At 33.9% G+C, this 22055-nt stretch overlaps 1 protein-coding gene across 1 annotated transcript; it reads left to right on the top strand.

Moving 5' to 3' along the window:
• The first annotated feature begins 4544 nt into the window (after nt 1-4544).
• Nucleotides 4545-17397, top strand: LOC135845233 (uncharacterized). The gene is made up of 11 exons (XM_065363697.1): nt 4545-4825; nt 4937-5023; nt 10305-10498; nt 10582-10800; nt 10881-11021; nt 11098-11686; nt 15581-15670; nt 15763-15956; nt 16019-16231; nt 16318-16458; nt 16539-17397. Exons 2-11 carry the CDS (start codon nt 4937-4939, stop codon nt 17122-17124), a joined length of 2454 nt encoding a protein of 817 aa, XP_065219769.1. The 5' UTR covers nt 4545-4825; the 3' UTR covers nt 17125-17397.
• Nucleotides 17398-22055: the final 4658 nt, after the last annotated feature.

The raw sequence follows: 22055 nt of genomic DNA, 5'->3' as shown, positions 1-22055 counted from the left end.
AACTTGGTGAATCTTCTACTACAACAAGCCACAGACCAGCTGCTATCATGGTCACAACAAAATGGTTTGAAATTTTCTCACTCTAAATCTGCTGCCCTGCATATTTGCAAACGAAATAAATGTGCCTATGAAATAAACATACAGTTCAATAATACTCCAATTCCAACCCTTCCCTCTGTTAAATACTTAAGGTAAGTGCAGGTAATTACGCCACCCTAAGGTTTGAGGTCATTTAGTGGGGTTAAAATGCATCTTTGGCAAAAATGTGAATGAACCACCTCAAAGTACATCTTATTAGCTACCTTTCACGAAATTTTTTTTTTACTTACCCCTCCCCCAATACCGCCAATCTCCTCCTGAAATTTTTTTACAAAAGTGGCATAATTATCAACAGGTGCAGGTAATTACGCCACCACCCCAAAAAACTATTTAAAATCTATGAAAACATTGGTAAAAATCATTTGGCATTTTGGGCATCTTATTGGCTACCTTTTCCTAAAAAAAATGTTTTCCATTACCCCTCCCCCTATCCCACCCCTCCATTTCTGAAAATTATTCACCGAAGTGGTGTATTCATCAACATATGCAGGTAATTCCACCACTCTCCCCCCACCACCAAAAAAAATTATTTAAAATTATTGATAAAAACATCGCTAAAAATGATTTCTTAGCATTTTGGTCAAATATGTGAAAGTCCTGAAAGAGTTTTGTTAAAGTGGCGTAATTATCAACATTGGTACTTTTGTATATTTTTCAACATTTGTGACGCGACCAGCGATACCATACCATAAGTCGGAAAACTTTTTTTTGAGATAATCGCGTTTTCATGGAAAAAGTCAGAAAATATCAAAAAAAATTTTTTTGTCGATTCATATACTATGAAGCCTATACTTTGGAATGGGTGTACCCACTGGTCTCAAACACGTCGTTTTAGTGGTGAAAACCCGGTTTTACAAAAGTGCTTTTCATAAAAAAATGGCAAAAAAAAAAAATATTATGATGTAAAACCATTAAAAGATGAAGAAAATCAAAAAAAAAAAAAATACTGTTCACTGGTTTTTAAAAATGTTACAAAAATAACCCAAACTTTCAAAAACGTTTTTCTCAGAATTTTGGTTTTTGAATTTCAAAAAATACGCAACTTTGAAATTTTGCAAATTTGTCAGATTTTAATATTTTGAAAATCTGTTTGCACCATTGAAAAGAGGAAGAAAAACACTACCAGAAACCACAATAAAACGAAAAAAATTGTTGCCGACATATGGTATGGTATCGCTGGTCACGTCACATTTCGATACTTAACTACATTGAGAAATGACAAAAAACTGTTTATCGCATTGAAATCGTCATTAAATTTACTACAGGAAACATATCTTCAAAATTATTTTTCACCCTTATTACAAATTACAGCACGTTTCCAAACTGTGGTCAATTTAACATGACGTTTTTTTTTGGCATCAAATTTACGAAAAAGCGAGCCACAGATCGGAAAATTATCCGGTCCAGGGATATTTTTGGTTTTCCTACCTTGGCTTTAACAGTACAATCACCTAAAAATCGTCACACGGTACCATCTACCCATTTACTATGAGAACTGTGGTAGTGGCATAATTGCCAACGTGGCGTAATTAACTGCACTTTTACCTTACTACTTAGGTATCAACTTTGACAACAACCTTTCCTGGTCCGCTCATATAGAAGAAATCAGATCCAAATGCTTCAAAAAAATAAATCTACTCAAGAAACTTTCACACACTTCTTATGGTTCTGATCATAATACCATACTCAAACTATACACCGCACACTCATCAGACCAGTTTTAGATTATGGATGCTCTGTTTATACTTATGCCCCTGATAGTCACCTCTGCAGACTAAACACTGTTCAAAATACAGCTGTACAAATTTCCACTGGAGCCTTTAGAACTACCCCCACTGTAAGCCTTCTTAATGATGCTTCTGAATGTCCACTTGACATACGTAGACAGTATATTTCCACATCAACATACTTAAGCATAAAATCAAACCCTGACTTCAACTTCAAGTTTGAATATGTAATTCCTATGCATTCACTATCTGTAAAATTCCAATCTTTTCTCCAACAAATTGAAGAAAATAACATTAAAATACACCACTTGTTAGTAAACCTTATCCCACCTTGGCAATCTTTTAACCCTATTATTGACCTATTCTTGACGGAATTTAACAAAAATCACACCAACTCCATCATACTTAAAAGACATTTTCTTCTCTTTCTTGATAAATATGAAGAATTCAGTCATATATCTAGGTATCTATATACTGATGGTTCAAAAACTCAACAATTCACTGGATGTGCAATCATTCATGGCGATGTATCTATCTCCATTGCTCTCCTCTCCCTTTGCACTATCCCTACTGCTGAACTATATGCAATTAAATCTGCAATTTCGTATTCCCTCGATTTTTCTTTAAATAATGTCATAATTTTTACTGACTCACTATCTGCTCTTTCATCAATAAAAAACTATAGGTCAAAGTATTCACATCCTATATCACTTGAGATCATTGAACTCCTTCAACTCTTCCAAAATAGCACACCCATATTATGTTGGATACCTTCACACTCCCAGATTCAAGGAAATGAGCTAGCAGATAAAATAGCTAAACAAGCACACCTCCACCTCCCCCTTGCCAACATACCAATCCTTCTATCTGATTTGAAACTCCATTCCAAAAAACTAATGCATGAAGTATTTCAATCTTCATGGTCTCAAGTCCAAAGTTCAAATAAACTCAAAAGCATCAAAAACACCACATCTTTATAGAAAACTTCTGAGCAACTTCAACGTAAATCTGAGGTTCTTCTCACCCGACTCCGAGCTGGCCACTCCCTTCTCACTCACCAATTCATATTCCTTAAACAGCCTCCACCATTATGCCCAGAATGCAACAACATCCTCCTAAACATTGCTCATTTACTAATAGACTGCCCTTCCTACCAGAATGAACGCTCCAGACACCTAAGTTCTAACCAACTGCAGGTCCTCCTTTCTGACAACCCTTCTCACACAGACAAAGTTATTAAATTTCTAATCTCAACAAAATTAGATAAAAAAAATTTAAAATTGTATACCTATACATAATTATGTACTTAACTTTATTTTCCTGTGTATAACCTAATTTTAAGCTTTTCACTCTTAAATACGAGCCTCTAGCCGATAAGTTGAAAATAAAACAACTAAACATACCTACCAGGGTACCATGCAACATAATAAAAATTCATTTTTGAAAATACCGAAAAATAATTGAATACATACATATATTGTAGAAATTGTGTAAAACAATGAAAAATTGTACTTAAAAAACAGAAACTCTGCAAAATTCGAAAAATATCTTATAAGAATTGTGCAAAATTCGAAAACCCTAGTGAGAAATAAGTAAAATTTACATGAAATGGCGTTAAAAATATTGCAGAGATGTTGCAAAAACAACGCTAAAAATTGAAAATGTAAAAATTTCACGAATTTCGAAAAAATGAAACAAAAATAGCAGGAAATTAAAATTTTGAAAAAGTTGAAAAAGTTTAAAAAATAGAACTATTGTAAAAACAAATTATAAATGAGCGAAATCAGATGAAAGTGGATTAAGATGGTGCAAATGGTTCTAAAACTTAGTCACATATTGTAAAAATTGCTCAAAATACCAAAAAAATTGCATAAAAGTAACTGAAAATGGGCACATCACATGAAAGAATTGATTAAAAAATTACTAGATATGCATAAAAATTTAGAAGATTGTACACGAAACGTGGTCGAAAGTGACAAAAATGTATCCATATAATTTCGGCTTTCTAGTTCAATTAGGTAAAGTTTCAATTTTTTTCACTCAAAAAAAATTGTTGAACCCCATTCTTTTTTCAAATCTCAATTCAAATAAGAAGAAGTCTCTTTCTTTTTTCAAATCTCAATTCAAATAAGAAGAAGTCTGAGACTTCTTCTTATTTGAATTATCTCACCGGCCTAAAAGTAATTTCCTGCAGGTTGCCTACCTGTACTTAGTTCAAATCTCAAAAAAAGAACAAAATTTCGGCAGGAAGGTTATTTTGCATAAAAAAATCGACTCGTGGAAGAATTAATAAATTACACACTTGGGAGCAAATCGTCTCTGTATCTCAAATAAAGAATTTGAATTTGCAAATGTTTATTCAAAAAAAAAAAAAAAAAAGAAATTGAAAATCATTCAATAATATTAATGGCAATTTAATACGTCTACGACTGATAATTCGTTATTTTTATCTCAGGTCTTTCATTTCTCAAACAAAATAAAGAAGTCCAGGACAATTTGCCTTCTTGCCTTCTTTATCTTCCCCTCTACCCGACCCTGATAATGGTGGTAATTATTTGAAGTTTATTAAACTGAGGTGAACTCCGAAAGTTTTGATTTTCATAATCGTTGCTTTTTCTTTCATTCTCAATGACCTCAAACTAATCACATTGAACTTGATACACTCTAATTAAATGGGAAAAAATAACACAAATACATCAATAATATAGAAACTGATAGAAGAAATTTCCAAATATCTACATAAATTAATCGCAAGTCACGTCAACATTTTTACAAAAATACATAAGCTTACATACATATTCGTCTGTACTTAGACCAAGCAATTACCACAACTGATTGGTGTAGGTCTGGGTATATAAATACATCGTGCAATAGCAAACCCTGCAAATTAAACATTTTCTTCCGTGTTTTGGTTACGACAAGAAGTATTTAGGCTACATTGTGTTCAAAAAAAAAAAAAAACATAGATTGGAAGCATAAAAAGCAAACAACTGTTTAAGGTAATTGTTATTTCACTTTTGTTTTTTCTTGTATTGTTTTCAAACCAATTAATCGAATAATTTACGGTATTTAATTATTTTTTAATACAATACGATTGTTTATAAATTTAGATGATGCTGTTACCAGCACTATTATTATTCGCTGCAAGTATTTGCGTATTTGCCCAAACCAATCCTAAAGAAACCGAATTTTCTCGAGTAAGTGTACACAAAGTTAAAAAATAGATAAATAAAAAAAAATATGGTTCATAAATTCCCATTTTTCGATATTAATGTACACTAAAAATTCCAACAGAATGTGCAAAAAAGTGTCAACAAAATGAATTTAGACTTCGCTAAAATTCTGCTGGAAAACTTAGCATCGGAAGGAAACTTTATATTCTCACCTCTCAACATTTACGGAGCTTTAGCCCTGGTGCATTTGGGCGCCACTGGCACGACCAGAAATGAGCTTTCCAACGCTTTGGGACTACCAGCCGAAGAAAACAAGTACGACGAATAATTTTTAAATAATTTTAGATTAAATTGTAAAAATTGACACGAAAATTTAGATTAGCCGAAGCCCACAAAAAATTGGGGGAATTGCTGACTGACATTCAAACTCCTCAATCGGCCAAGGTGAGCATTGCTAACGGAATATTCACGTCGAAAGGATTAAAACTCAAAGATAGTTACACGAAAGGAACGGCTAATTATTATAAAAGTGAAACTCAGCAAGTAGATTTTGGCAAAAGTGGACCTGAGGCAACGAATATCGTAAATAAGTAAGAATTTAAGTACAATTCATAGCTCGCGTATTTTCTCGTTTGAATATAATTAAACCAAGTTTTATTTTCATTCAGATGGGTAGCTGATAAAACATATCAACGCATACCACAATTATTCAGCGACGAGATATCGAAAAATACGGTTATATTATTAGCTAGCGCATTATATTTTGCTGGAAAATGGTCAGATCAATTTTACGAATTCAATACTCAAACGTAAGACGACAATTTTATTGTTTAAAATATAATCAATAATAACAACAATCAAATGTACTAATGAACTAATGATGTTTAAAATTCACCTTACAGAAAAAATTTCCACACCGGAGTGAAACAGATCCAGGTACCGACAATGAGCAAAAATGAATCAGTTCCTTACGTCAGCAATAAAGATCTGAAATTCGAAGCCATCAGTATACCTTACGTATATGGAGAATTCTCAATGCTAATCATCCTACCAAACCGAGACCAATCGGTGAAAACGTTGGTAAATTCGCTCAAGTCGGAACAAATTGCAGAAATAATAAAATCTCTCAAACTGACATACGTAAATTACCAAATTCCTCGTATGAAATTCCGTTGGTCGCAAGATATAAACGAAGCCGTCGTAAAATTAGGAGTAAAACAAATGTTTAGCAGCGCTGAACTTGGTAATATGGTCGAGTTGAATAATGTACAGGTATCGAAAGTAACTCACGCAGCTGAAATTGAAGTCAATGAAGAAGGAACTGTAGCGAGTGCAGTGACAACGATACAATTGGTACCTTATTCGGGGAAATTTTACACCAGTCCGCCAATTCCGTTCCACGCAGATCGGCCCTTCTTGTTTTCAATTTACCATAGAGATACGGGTATAATTTTATTCACCGGTGCGGTGCAAAAACCAACTGTCTAGGAACCCTTGATGGGCATACTGTTTTGAAATACACGATTAGGTACATATGTATTATATGTACTCGTATTTAAAACTGTTTGAATTTTGTCAATCCCTTTGCTAAATTTAACGACGAATGACCTAGACCGTAGTCAAAAAAAAAGATCTCAAAGATTGAAATTTTAAATTTAACATTCAAAATGAATTTTGGACTCATTTTTTTTTTAGATGTATTTTGATGAAAAATAAAAAATCGGGAAAAAAATTATTTAATAGGCAGCTCGATTTTGAAAATATGTACTTAATGGGGTTTTCAAATCAAGTTTATTGTTTTATAGTTTCCTCATTGTACGAATAATTTACTAAATACATCATTTTATATTGCAGAGTAGTTGTTATAATGATCTTTTAAGTTTACAAGAAGATTAATGAAAATGGTGAAAGAACATGAAAAAGGTTGCATCAAACATGCAATGCATTCATAAAATGAAGCAAAAGTTACACAAAATAAAATTATCCAAACAAAAAAAAATGCAATTCAAATGATGCAAAAATTTTATGAATGTGCAACAAGGATAAAAAACCTGACAAGGGAAAGTTTAGGTGCTGTGAAGTGCATTTTTTGAATTTTGAAAATCAAAATTTTTTCAAATGCAAAAAAAAATCAAAATTTTACCAAACTGACCAAGAAAGTTGAAAGTGCTCGAAACAGACCAATGGATTGCGAGGGAAGTGAGAAAAAATTTTCAGCTCTGTGCAGCAATTTGGTAAAAGTTTGATTTTATTCGTATTTTTGACCCCCAAATTTGATTTCTGAAGTCATAAAAAAATACACTTCAGCGTTTGAAATGTTGGCTGGTGATGTATTTTTGCATGTTTTTTCGATTGAAATATTTTCTGCTGGTTGGGATAGGTACAGCAGCTCTTTTGTGTGATCGTACAAGTGCTCAACTATCAAAAGTCATTGAAAATTTTGATTCAATTTTTGAAAACAAAAACTCAATTGATTAAAAAAAACGTTTTTTTTTTTATTTAATGAAATTTTTGACTACCTACTCTCAAACGCTAGGCAAGGAGTTAAGTTTAAATCTCCCTTTGGAGATCGAAGATTCCTCAACATGAGTATGTGGTGTATAAAGGGTATTCCCTGGTAAAATAAGTGAAATGCCCCTATCGATTATTGAAGAATTTTTCACAAAAAACTCAATTTCAGGACAACCCCCCCCCCAATGTGGCCCTCAGGGACGTCCAACTGTAAACCCATACAGCCAATCTTCGTGTGCCCCAAAATTGGGGAGGGGGTATCCATGGGCCCAACATTAGGTTTTCCAGAATTTTTTTCGTTTTCTGATATTTTTAGAGGCCTGCATGAAAAATTTCAGAACTACATAATCGGAAGTAACGCTTTTTTGGCCATCACCCAAACAAAGACACTTTTGAGAATTTTTCGAGTTTTTGAATAATGACCCATCTGGAGGAAAAATTGAAAATCTGACGTCATATTTCGGTTTCAGCATCGTCAAAAAAAATACTATTTCATGTGTCGCACGAACAAACCCTTTTTTTGAATTTTTACCTAATTGGGGAAGTGTTGGGGGCCGTGGGTGGGGTCCAGTCAGAAATCTGACGTCATATTCGTGTTCAGCGTTACCAAAAACATATAATTCAATATGTCACATGCCCCAGGTTTCTTTTTAAAAGTTTCGCCCAAATTTGGGGGAGGGGGTGCTTCGCTGTCCCTAAATCGGAATTTGTGAATAATATTCTCAAAAACATCATTTTCATTTAAAAAATTACAACACTATAATCAATACTCCAGAAATTACTTCAATAGAAGTGGCGTAGGTACAATAATTAACCTTATTTACAAGTGAGGGGGGGTGTTGGTTTTGGTAAAATTTGACTATGGCGCACCCGAGGTACAATTTTGGGTAAATTACATGTTGTTCTAGGATCAATACTGCATCTAAAAAATATTTTTCAAAAAGTGTGCCAAAAAGCCTTGGGGGGTAAGGGGGACCTCAAAAAATTGAATCGAAATTTTGGAGGGGGAAAAAGTGGGGGGAGGGGGCTGTTGATTTTTTGGGAAAAGTTCTTATGCATACGTACGTCGTACACTTTGGTTCAAGTTTGAAAAAAATCGGCCGAGTCAATCCTGAGAAAAAAATTAAAAACGATTTTCGATTTTTGAAGAATTACTCAAGAATTACTCAGAGTTGAGGTCCAAAACTTGGGGAAAACACTTATCTTAGGGGTACCTATACATCACATAAGTTTCAGCTGCAAAAATTGGCCTTCTGGAGCGATTTGAAATTTCTGGAGAAAAGCCAACTTTGTGCTGGAAGCTGTAGATCGATCCGAAAAATGATAGCAATAATCGATTGGTGGGGAGGGGTAGTGGAAGATGAAGGAATTTTGAATAACCGGTTGCAATTTTTTTTTTATTTGAGATATTCCACAGTGGATGTATTGTACTTGAAAAATACACTTTACAACCTCGTCGTCGTCAACTTGGATTAGCGATTCATCAATTCGAAATGTCCAATTTACGACAGGATTAAACTTTTAGCCACCGAAGTTGATTATAACGCCTTCTAAAGCCATTTGAAGTTGCTGGAGAAAAGTTGACTCAAGAATTGACCAAAAATTGAAAAAAAAAAACTTTTTGGTTGCTCAAAATGTGGTTCTGAGATTTGGGTCACATGCTTGTTCAGTGAATCAAATATTTCAGCTTTACCGGAGTTGATGGGTTATAAAGGTTCTCTTGTAAGTAAATTTGGATTTTTTTGGAAAAAAAACACCAACTTTTGGAAAAATATTAATTCATTACAATGTCCTCAGAACCTTTTTTCCGCCTCAATATAAATGTCTAACCATTGAATAAAGAATAATTCATCCTCACATATCATAGAAATACTTCTTTTGCCTCAGCATCCTGCATCCTCAATCTCTATTTCAACCAATAAACTTTTTTTCCATCCTATATTATGGTACTGGCAGAATATAGATAAAACACAAATGACTCATTTCTGTTATTCGCAAAAAACCGACGAGAGCTTTTAAAATTATAAAATTTTACCCAAATATTAAGCAAAGGTTATCGATTGAAATAATCATTTGAAGTTTGTTCAACTAGGGTCAAATTTTCAACTTTAATGCTTTGATTTGCAATTATGCAATTATATTTGCTCGAAGTTGATTTTTCCCTATCTTCGCTACCACTTTTCATTACCTACCAATTACCTCAAGCTTATATTATATCATAATAATGAACTTAACAGATACATCCTAATTAAATGAACGAAATTTCCAAATAAATTACTCGCAAGATTACGTCAACATTTCTATAAAAACATATCTCTTCACGTAATATCTACCTACGTAGACCTACTAATTACCAAATTTAGCCAGTATATATAATCCCTACAAGTGCAAAACCAAATCAGACATATTATTTTGCTTGGTGTCGAGTTTACTATGTAGTGTTTGAATAACAAAACCATATAGGTAGATTTGGAACATACAAAATAAAAACAGCTGCATCGAGGTAAGTTTTTCAATTCTTTTTCTCATTTTTATTTTCAAAATTTAATCACTTCAGGTCCAGAATGATATTATTTTTATACTCTATTTTAAATATGTATACGAATACGCGTGTGTGTTTTGTATCAGATGAAGCTGTCAATTGCACTATTAATATTCGCTGCAAATGTTTGCGTATTTGCTCAATCTGATCCCAACGAATTGGAATTTTCTGGAGTAAGTTAAAAAACCATAAAAAATGTGATATTAAATTCCTATTAAATATTTTTGCTCTAATGTGTTGAAAATTTAACAGAATGTGAAAAAAAGTGTCAATAAAATGAACGCAGACTTTGCTAAAATCCTCGTCGAAGATTTGGTATCGGAAAAAAACTTCATATTTTCACCACTCAACATTTACGGAGCTTTAGCCCTAGTTCATTTGGGCGCCACTGGCACGACCAGAAATGAGCTTTCAACTGCTTTAGGACTTCCTGCCGAAGAGAACAAGTACGACGATTAATTTTTCAAATTCGTTAGATAGACTACATAAAGTAACTTGAAAATTCACCCCAAAAAATCTATGTATGTAGATTAGCTGAAGCCCATGGAAAATTAGGAAAATTACTGAATGGTATTCAGAATCCAACTCTTGAATCGGCTAAAGTGAGCATTGCTAATGGAATCTTCACTCGTAAAGGATTAAAACTCAAAGATAGTTACACGAAAGGAACGGCTAATTATTATAAAAGTGAAACTCAGCAAGTAGACTTTGCAAAAGGTGGAGCTGAACCAACGAATATCGTTAATAAGTAAGCTTTTTTCATCACGTACGCTATATCTTCATTTTGTATAATTATACCATAATAATGTGAAATTCATTATCATTCAGATGGATAGCAGATAAAACGAAAAATCGCATACCAAAAGTATTCAGTGGAGAGATTTCCAGAGATACGATTGTATTATTGGCAAGTGCATTATACTTCGCTGGAAAATGGTCCGACGAATTTTACGAATCCAATACCCAAACGTAAGAAAATAATTTACCAAGTACTTAGTTCGTTATACTTACTCAAGTTCGCTGCATGATCAAAACTAAATTTCAGGAAAAATTTCAACACCGGAGCCAAACAAATCCAAGTACCAACAATGAGCACCAATCAATCAATCGGCTACGTCAACAATAAAGACTTGAAATTCGAAGCCATCAGTCTACCTTACTTGTACGGAGACTTCGCAATGCTAATCGTTCTACCAAACCGAGACCAATCAGTGAAAACGTTGGTAAATTCCCTCAAACCGGAACAAATCTCCGAAATAGTATCATCTCTCAAAAGGACAGACGTAAATTACCAAATTCCTCGTATGAAATTCCGTTGGTCTCAAGATATAAACGATATCCTCACGAAACTGGGAGTAAAACAGATGTTCAACAATGCCGAACTTGGAAATATGGTGGATCTGAAGAATATACTCATATCGAGGGTAACTCACGCGGCTGAAATTGACGTTAATGAAGAAGGAACTGTAGCAAGTGCAGTAACAACGATTCAAGTAGTACCGCCTTCGGCGCAGATACCCATTCGGTCACCCATTCCATTCCATGCAGATCGACCATTTTTATTTTCGATTTATCACCGAGATACTGGTATTATTTTATTCACTGGTGTGGTGCAAAATCCGGTCGAAGAGAATGCTTAAGAGTTCCACTAATATTATGTAGTATGTACCTACTTGAAAATGAGATTATAATTTTTCCAACATTTCTGAATTTTATCTTTCTGCCTACTCGATTATGATCCTAGACTTTGTTTTATGGTTGTATAAAAAAGTATTTGTATTTCATTTTTAAATAAATTTTATAAATTCTTGCATGTAAAAAGCAGCTAGTAATGGAAATAACGATTTTGATTAAGTTATCGGTTATTACCATCGATACAAAATCAACCCAGGCAAAAATTATTCCAATGTGATGTAACGATGCAAGATACGTAAAATATGAAATTATTAGAAAATAGCATGAAAAAATAACGCAAAAACTGCACAAAACCAACAAAATTTGAATACATGTGACTAAAAAATTGACAAAAACATCGAAAATCGTTGAAAAAAATAGCTGAAATGTCTAAAAAAAATTACCCAGAGAAACAGAAAAAATTCATATGTACTTATAATGAAAAATGTAGAGGAAATGACGAAAAAAAAATTATCAAATGTCACATAAATGGGATAATGTCATTGGCACATGATGAGTGGTTTAAAAAACTGCACTTGTGGACGAAAATTTGCATAAAAATGAAAAATAAATCGAAAAATGGACACAAATGCATCATGTAAATTGTGTAAAATAATGTAAAAAAATTTTAAAATGCACAAAAAATCAAAATGAAATAAAAATTTACAGGGCTCGTACTAGATTCCTCCCAAAAAAAAATTATCAACTTTGGTAAACAAAATAGCACGACAAAGTGACAAAAAAGTAAGTAAGGTAGAGTACGGGGTAATTGCAAAGCATCTTTTTGATTAGTGACACTTTGAGAGGGCGCTGTGAGAAGACTATTGCACAGATGAAGCTGAAATTCGTACCACTTATACTTCGGGGGGTTCTCTATCAATGGTAAAATTTTGGTAGTTTGGTCCACAAATCGTGGAGAGAATTGCAATTTGAAAATTTGAAAATCGACTTTTGCATTTACCCCATGTTGGGGTAAATGCAAAAGTGGGTGATATTTTTTTTATTATTTCATTTTTTTGCATTTTCAACACACTCACTGTATTCTACGTGTCATTTGCTAATTTTTGATGTATTCATGGTCTCAATTCGGTGAAAAATTCGATAACTTTTCCACTTCCCAAAAAATTTTTTAGGGGAGTGAAATCTTTTTTCAGAGATAATGAGTTACTCATGGTCGATTTTGTGTTATCAACCATTATTTACCTGGTTTAAATCCAAAAATTTACTCAAAAACATTTTTAAATCAAAAAAAAAATTGGCCAATTTTTCGCCTCAAAAAGGACATATAATTCAAAATGTTTGAGCGCTTACCGCTAACACACAGTTTCCTCCAGACTGATGGTGCATAGCATTTCATACAGTTAGATAGTGGGAAAATAAGATAAAATCGTCACCATTTTCAAATATGCACATTTCTAAACTTCACAAGCACTCAAACTTTCAAACAGTTTTTTCACAAAATACAACTTTCACACATATGTCCTTTTTGCTATGACGTCTTCAATTGTTGTAGCAGAATTGCAATCTGATAGGAACTTGACAGAGGTGCGCCGCGCTAGTGTTGCCTTGTTTCTGATTGGCTGATGAAAGGTCCCAGTATAAACATTGGAATGTAATGTTGTCAAAATTGCCGAAAATTGCTGATAACAACAGGACCTTTCGTTAGTTCCGGCGTTTTTTACTACTAAGTATTAACTAGAGCGTGACAGTTGTCTTGTCAAATCCCTATCGAGCGAAGAGAGGGTGAAAGCTGTGAAAAATTGATAATTCAAAACGTAAAACATCATTTTTTATGCAAAAAGTTGATTTTCATAGCTTCAAAATTTAGAAAGTTTGAAAGTTTTCAGAAAATTTCATAGGTATTCATTATACAGGGTATCTAACGGATTTTTTTTTTTTGAAAAAATCACTACTTTTTCACTACTTTGTTCACTACCTTTTTTCAAACGAATTTTCAAAATGCCATCCACTCGACCCCCCTCTCCCCAACACAAAAAATTAACAAATTAACAAAGTCAAATTTTGCACATGAAAATTTAAAAAAAAATTGAAACTGGATGTAATTTTAATCAAAATTGTTGAAAAAAACAATACAAATAAAAGAGCTTATTACACTTTCTGAAAATTTTGGCCGCAACAACAGCCTTTTTTTGCAATTTCTGTAGTTTTGATTTTTAAAAATTCAAAAAAAAAACTTTTATGGCAAAATTTTGCCAAAAAATCATTTATATTATTATAGCAGACCTCAAAATGGAAGTAAAATGTCACATTTTTCATTTCCACCTGAAACAGTTGTTCAAATTCAAAATAAAGTTCTCGTTTCCACTTCCTTTATAACGCTTTTTTTTGCTTTAAAACGAGAATTTGCGGTATAACGCTAATCAGTGTTAAAATGAGACTTTCGGTTATAACGTGCTTCGGCTTATAACGCTCTTTTTCTCCGGTCCCTTGAAGAGCGTTATAACGAGCTTTTACTGTATATTATTTGGCCAAGTTTGTGGTGGGGCTCCACTTACGTAGGTTTTATGTAGCAATATATGAGTAAGTCTTGAGGTATGGCCTAGCTATATGGGGTGGATGTGCATGACTATGTCACTGAACCAGTTAAGGTTCTCCAGAAGAGGGCAGTTTGCTGTGCTGCTGGTCTTGACTGGGATGCTCCATCAGCACTGGCCTTTGGTCAGTTGCATTTGCTTAATTTTGAAAAATTATATTCTTTAGAGCTAGGCTGTGGATTCAGTAGGTATGGTAGGGGTGTCCAACAACCACCCAATTGGAAAAAGTATCACTCCTGCATAAAGTTTGGGTTTAAGTCTGTTTAAGTCTATTTCATTTTATCTTAGTTTGCCAGAGCCTGTTAGGTTGTCCTCTAGGCATATGTTTAGGAAGGCTCTAAGGCTGTGGTTGCTTGGTGACAACATTGATCCAGATTGAGTTTGACCTGCCTCTTCAGTACAGCTGCGCCTTATCCACTGCCTCATAGGTTAGATTTCAATTCTGTTTTTTTTACTCTCTTTTTTAGACTCTCGGGTTTATTTGATAGTGTATTTATTCACTTGTTTTAGTACCGGTGTCAACTTCAGCTCATCACTTAGTGGGGAGGGGGGTGGTAAATATTTCTCATTTTTTGCTTTTTTATTTTTGTATTCCTCATTCTTTTGTTGTATTTTGTTTTTCTTGCCGATGTTCTGCGTTATTTTCTCAAGCTCTTTATGATTATGTGATATTATTATTATTACTTTTTCATTTGTTATTAATAGTAATCCGGCACTCCGCTCGCCTACAGGCATAGGGGTGTCGTCAAGCATATGTGTGAAAAAATCTTGTTTATTATAACTCAAATAAATTTCAATTTCAATTATTTATTTATTTATTTTTTTTGAAGAGAAAATGCAAACTTGATTTTGAAGAAGAAAAAAAATGTAAGTTTCATCTTCAAAGAGGAAAAATGAAAACATTTTTCTTTCAACAGAAAACACGAGTAGCCCACACACAGTCATAATTTTTGAAGAAAAACTGAAAACTTATACATACGTATTCTGCACTGAGACCAAGTTAATTACCACAACTGATTGGTGTAGGTTTAGGTATATAAATACATTGTGCAACAGCAAACCCTGCAAATTAAACACTTCCTTCGAAGTTTAGATTACGACAAGTATAGACTACATTGTGTTCAAATTTAAAAAAAAAATAGATTGGAAGTATAAAAAGCAAGCAACTGTTCAAGGTAAGTTATTTCACTTTTGTTTTTTCATGTATTGTTTTCAAACCAATTAATCGAATAATTTACGGTAGCCTATTTAATCATTTTTTAATACGTACATACAATACGATTGTTTATAAATGTATAGATGATGCTGTTACCAACATTATTAATATTCATCGCTGCAAATATTTGCGTATTTGCCCAAACCAATCCTAAAGAAACGGAATTTTCTCGAGTAAGTGTATAAAGTACAAAAATAGATAAATAAAAAAAATATGCTTCATAAATTCCCATTTTGATACTAACGTATACCAAAAATTCCAACAGAATGTGCAAAAAAGTGTCAACAAAATGAATTTAGACTTCGCTAAAATCCTCCTGGAAAACTTACCCTCGGAAGGAAATTTTATATTCTCACCTTTCAATATCTACGGAGCTTTAGCCCTGGTGCATTTGGGCGCCACTGGCACGACCAGAAACGAGCTTTCCAACGCTTTGGGGTTACCTGCCAAAGAAAACAAGTACGACGAATAATTTTCCAATGATTTTAGTTCAAACTGTAAAAATTTTCACAAAAATTTAGATTAGCCGAAGCCCACGAAAAATTGGGGAAATTGCTGACTGACATTCAAACTCCTCAATCGGCCAAGGTGAGCATTGCTAACGGAATATTCACGTCGAAAGGATTAAAACTCAAAGATGGTTATACGAAAGGAACGGCGAATTATTATAAAAGTCAAGCTCAGCAAGTAGACTTCGCGAAAAGTGGACCTGAGGCGACGAATATCGTAAATAAGTAAGAATTTAAGTACAAATTCCAGCTCACGAATTTTCTCGTTTGTAATTAGACCATATTGACGTGAAAGTTTCATTTTCATTCAGATGGGTAGCTGATAAAACGTATCAACGCATACCAAAATTATTCAGCGACGAGATATCAAAAGACACGATTATATTATTAGCTAGCGCATTATATTTTGCTGGAAAATGGTCGGAGGCCTTTCACGAATTTCATACTCAAACGTAAGACGACAATTTCATTGTTTAAAATAATCAACTATCACGACAATCGATTGTAATCATGTTTAAAATTCACCTTGTAGAAAAAATTTCCACACCGGAGTGAAGCAGATCCAAGTACCGATAATGAGCAATAATGAATCAGTTCCCTACGTCAGTAATAAAGATCTGAAATTCGAAGCCATCAGTATACCTTACGTGTATGGAGAATTCTCAATGCTAATCATCCTACCAAACCGAAACCAATCAGTGAAAACTCTGGTAAACTCGCTCAAATCGGAACAAATTTCCGAAGTAATCAAATCTCTTGAACTGACATACGTAAATTACCAAATTCCTCGTATGAAAATCCGTTGGTCGCAAGATATAAACGAAACCCTCGTAAAATTAGGAGTAAAACAAATGTTTAGTAGCGCTGAACTCGGCAATATGGTCGACTTGAATAATACACGGGTATCGAAAGTAACTCACGCAGCTGAAATTGAAGTCAATGAAAAAGGAACTGTAGCGAGTGCAGTGACAACGATACAAAGGAGACTCATGATGGCGACAATATACAGCATTCCACCAATTCCGTTCCACGCAGATAGGCCCTTCTTGTTTTCAATTTACCACAGAGATACAGGTATAATCTTATTCACCGGTGCGGTTCAAAATCCAACAGTCTAGAAGCGCTGATGAGCTGTGTTTTAAGAAGTACAATTTGAATGTTTGATCTTTCTTCACCCCTTTCATAAATTGAAATTCAACAATCAAAACGTTTCGGTCATATTCATGCTGTTGTTCTTTTGAAAACGAAAAATCGAAATCAAAGAGATAAAATGCACCCTCTCCCATCCCCTTTGTTGAGTTGTTTTTCAGATGTGGCGTCCCGTTTTAATTGTAACTACGCACTCGTTTGTATGAATAATTTATAAAATACATACTTAATTTTGTTTTCCAGAGCTGTTCTTGATTTGATAGGTATACCTACTTCAATTACTTTACAAGAACGTATTAACGAAAGTATTGAGAAAAACATGTATAAAATTCAGCAAAAATTGTACACAATGGTTTGAAATTACAAAAAACATCAAACAAGACGTGTAACTTATCGAAAGTTGAGGGAAAAAATTGCTAAAACTTGGTCAAAAAAATGCCGAAGGATTTTGATCAAACTCAGTGAAACTGTTCATTTTGAGTTGAATTTGAAATTGAAAATCACTCAGAAAAAATCGTTGTTTCTTCACTCTAGCCTCTATCGAACCTACTTTGGTGAATAATTGCTCGGTCCCAAAAGATAATACTTATTTGAGATTCTGAGCTGCGTCGATCCAGGCAATTCAGGGTGTCTAACAAAATCTGAAAACTAAAAAGAAGGACCTTGGAAGGACTTTAAAAGGACTTTTTGGAAGGACATTTTTAAAATTAAAAATGCACCTACTGACCACCCCCCTCCCTCCACCCTTATTCATTTTTACACAATTGCCAAAAAAACCGTCGAAAATTTATAATTTTTAAAAGAAACAAAAAATTAATAATATTCAAAATAGACCTGATAAATTTCTTGTCTGATGACTACCAAATCCAAAAAACGAAATTTCGTACTTTTTTCATATTTTTTTTCATACGACATTTTCAAGTTATACATACTTTGTCACGCCTCACGTTCCCTCGCTTACTTTTTAGACATCAAAATTGAGTAAGGGAAACTACTTTGATGAAAAATTTTAATATCAGGGATGGTACTCAAATTTTTCTCAAAAAAATAACTTTGGCAACCAAAAAGTAATCAAAAAAGTGATTAAAAAAATTTTTAATGTAATAAAAAGTAGGTGAGCAAAAAACTTTCCACACAAAACATTACATTTTATTTTCAGAGGCGTGACGAAACGATGCGTGGTGGGAGATGGAGAGAGGATGAGACTGAGACATTCTTCCAATTTTTCTGGCTAGATTTTCCCAATTTTTTACTCCAAACCCCGCCCCTCTTCCATTCCAAGATTTTTTACAAACAATTGGCCAGATGTGGTTCAAACCCATTTTTAAAAAGGGAAGTTAGAAACAAAAATGTCGAATAAAAAATTTATTTTGATTGATTGGATTATGTTTTTGGAATTTCTCGAGTGGATTTTCCCATTCCAGGAAATGTTTGAAAATTGTTGTAGCAGAATTGCAATCTGATAGGAACTTGACAGAGGTGCACCGCGCTAGTGTTGCCTTGTTTCTGATTGGCTGATGAAAGGTCCCAGGATAAACATTGGAATGTAATGTTGTCAAAATTGCCGAAAATTGTTGATAACAAACAGGACCTTTCGTTGTGGTTTCAAATGGTTCTGAAGCTTCCAGCTACTTTTGGGAAATTTCAATTTTCCAAAAAAAACGTCATACAACCTTTCAAAAAGTTGCAAGAGGTCTCAAAACGGGTTCACACCCGAAATCCCGAATCCGATATCCCGAATGGACATTTCCCGAATAGCATATTTCCCGAATACTATTTTCCCGAATCCATTTTCCCGAGGCCCAAAATCCCGAATGACCACTTTCCCGAATGTCTTTATCCCGAATATATTTATTTTCTATGGAAAATGTGTTTACCATGGTCATGTACTCGAAATGAAGGTATCATACTGTAAAATGGCAGCTACACCAATAGACACACAAGTGGTAATAGACGGGTATGTCTACCACCGCTCGAAGCGAGATCAGAGTAACAATAGAATAGATTGGGATTGCCGCTTACGTGAGTCCGATCAAAAAAATGTAGAGCTCGATGTATCACCAACTTCTTTGACGAAGGCAGAAATATAGTTGAAGCATATGTTTCCAAACTGCACCAAGTCCAAAAAATATTGATAAGTACGAAATTCATGGTACTTAGTACAGTTTGGAAACGTAGAAATGATCCAAATTGGCTGATTTTTTGATATTAGTAGGCAAGACCCTTGCACACAATATATCAAAATATCACTCATTTTGGGCTGTGACTTCATGCTATGTAGATGGCGTTGCAACCTCCGAAACCTTGAAAATGGACTTAATGCAGTTTGGAAACATACTTCAGTTGTATTAAAAAGACCTGAGCAATCTGTTCACATGTATCTCTGAACTTTAGCTCATAACATTGTTCTTTGAAATTTTTTGTTATACCACAGTATTTTTAAATTTAAAAAATTCAATTTTTCTAAACGAAATTTTTTTCGGGATTCGGGAAACAAAGGATTCGGGATTACGGCGTTCGGGAAAATGACTTCGGGATAATGGTATTCGGGAAATATCCCATTTGGGAAATGTCCATTCGGGATTTCGGATTCGGGAAAATGACCGTGAATCCTCAAAACGACTTGAAATCCACCAGCAGTCGACTTCGTAGCGTATTGAAATAATTAGTTTGCAGAATGAATTTCGACTCTCCATCTTAGTTTGATGATATTTTGGGGAAATTTCAAGTTTCAAAAATCTACTGGAGGCTCCAGTAATTTTCAAAAAAGTTGTTGGATGCTCTAAAATGACTTGAAATCCACCAGAAATTGTTTTCAGAGGGTGTTAAAATTGGAGTGTAGAGTAAATTTCAGCTTTCCATCTCCATTTGATGAAATTTTGTGAAAATTTAAAGTTTCAAAAATCTGCTCGAGGCTTCAGGAATTTTCAAAAAGTCGCTGGAGGATTCAAAATGACTTGAAATTCGCCTGCAGCAGGGCCTATTCTAAGGAAAATTTGGAGGTGCACAAACATAGCTCACAATGCGACCGATCAAAAATAATAATGAAGGCCCGAGCAAAGCGAGGGCAAAAGCTTTTGAAAATGAATGATTTTTCAGAAGTAAAACAAAGTTAAGTACCTATTTTAAATGTAAGTTGTAAATTACTCTACTCTACACTAACTTAGGTCAGAGAAAAGAAAAGAAAAATGATCTAGCCCGAGCAAAGCGAGGGCGAAAGCTGTGAAAAATTGATAATTCGAAACGCAAAACAACATCAATCTTGATGCAGAAACTTAATTTTCATAGCTTCAAAATTTTTTGTTTTCAGGAAATTGAAACATTTTCAGAAGTAGGAAAGTGAGAGCAAAAGCTCTCAAAAATTCACAATTCTTCATTTTTTCAGGACAAAATTAAGTAGGTATAAAGTACCATAATATATGTTTTCAACTTCTTTAAAAATTTTTGACGAAAAACGGGAATTTTTTTAAAGACCTTCTTTTGGTAAATGTCAAGTGAAACAGTATTTTATTTCTAATGTGAGAAGACAATTTTTCTACTCTCTAACTTATAATCAAAGAATGTAAAGGGAAAACGATTTGGCCCGAGCGAAGAGAGGGCGAAAATTTTTGAAAATTTTGATTTCAAAGAAGTAAAAATCCATGGTTAATTTTTTGATTTTCCGAACTCACACAAATTCTACTTCTCATATTCATTGTTTATCTTTATGACTTTTGTGTTTGTTCAAAATTTGTTTTAAATAAATAAATGGAAAAATGTATGTAGCTGAATTTGTGGAACTGCGCAAACTAATTCGGAACTACACACATTTTTTTTGGAACTGCGCAAAATGTGCGGAGCTGCGCCTTAGAATAGGCCCTGGCCTGCAGTACTTAGTAGCGCATTGAAATTACTTTTTAGAATAAATTAATCGATTTGGCATGTCGAAAATAGGGTATATCCCCAAATTTCAGCTTTCTTGGTCAATTTGGTAAAATTTTGATTTTTTCCCTCATTTTTGGCCTAAATTCGATTTTCAAAAATTCACCAGAAATCGAAAAACGCACTTTAGCACTTGAAATTTTGACAGGTGATAAATTTTTGCATGATCTTTCGATCTACCTTTGTAAAGTTTGAAAAAGTTCGTGCAAGTCCTATGTTAAAACGCAAAATCTGCGATTTCGGCCGACCTGTCGATCAAAATGGCCGCCATTTTGTAAGTAAGGCCAACTTTTTTTTTTGGCAACTTTGCTTTAAAATGTTCCTTAGGATGTCCCCTTCAAGAAAAAAGTTGTCCCGGAGGATCGGGGGGGAGGGGGTGCAATTACTCCTCGTATTGTCATATGCCGGACTATCAGTTTCACGAAATTTTCATTTGGAAGGAAACTTCTCATCTGAAAAAAAAATTATCATGGGTAGTAGAAACTTCTTCAAATAAGAAAGTTTGTAGAAAAATTCTGTATTGTATACAAAAAGAACTCATTTTAATTTTTGAAAAAAAAAAACATACTTGATTCAGAGGAGAGAGGGGTGAGTGAAAAATGTTCAGGAGACCCACATCGGCTCTCGATAGCACTGTCAGTTGCTATGAAAATTGAAAATTCATCAAAACAAGTGTTATGCGGTTTTTCAAAACTAAATTCAAACAGATGGAATCAAGAGGTCGAATTCTCAAAATATACTTAGCACTTCATTCATTTTTAGTGTGCTTAGCACACTATTACTTTCGTTCTGAAAGTTGAAAAATTCTTTGGCTCGAATGTTCTCTTAGAGGAATGGACCGATTTTTTTGAAACTTTCATACGTGTAGGAGTGTAAACTAATCGCAGGTCTCGTCAGTATTTTTACAAATATGTACATAATCTTACACACGTATTCTGCACTTAGACAAAGTTAATTACCACAACTGATTGGTGTAGGT

This window comes from Planococcus citri, chromosome 4, assembly GCF_950023065.1.
Source record: "Planococcus citri chromosome 4, ihPlaCitr1.1, whole genome shotgun sequence".
NCBI classification, from domain to species: Eukaryota; Metazoa; Arthropoda; class Insecta; order Hemiptera; family Pseudococcidae; genus Planococcus; species Planococcus citri.
This window is presented reverse-complemented; position numbering and strand designations above follow the sequence as displayed.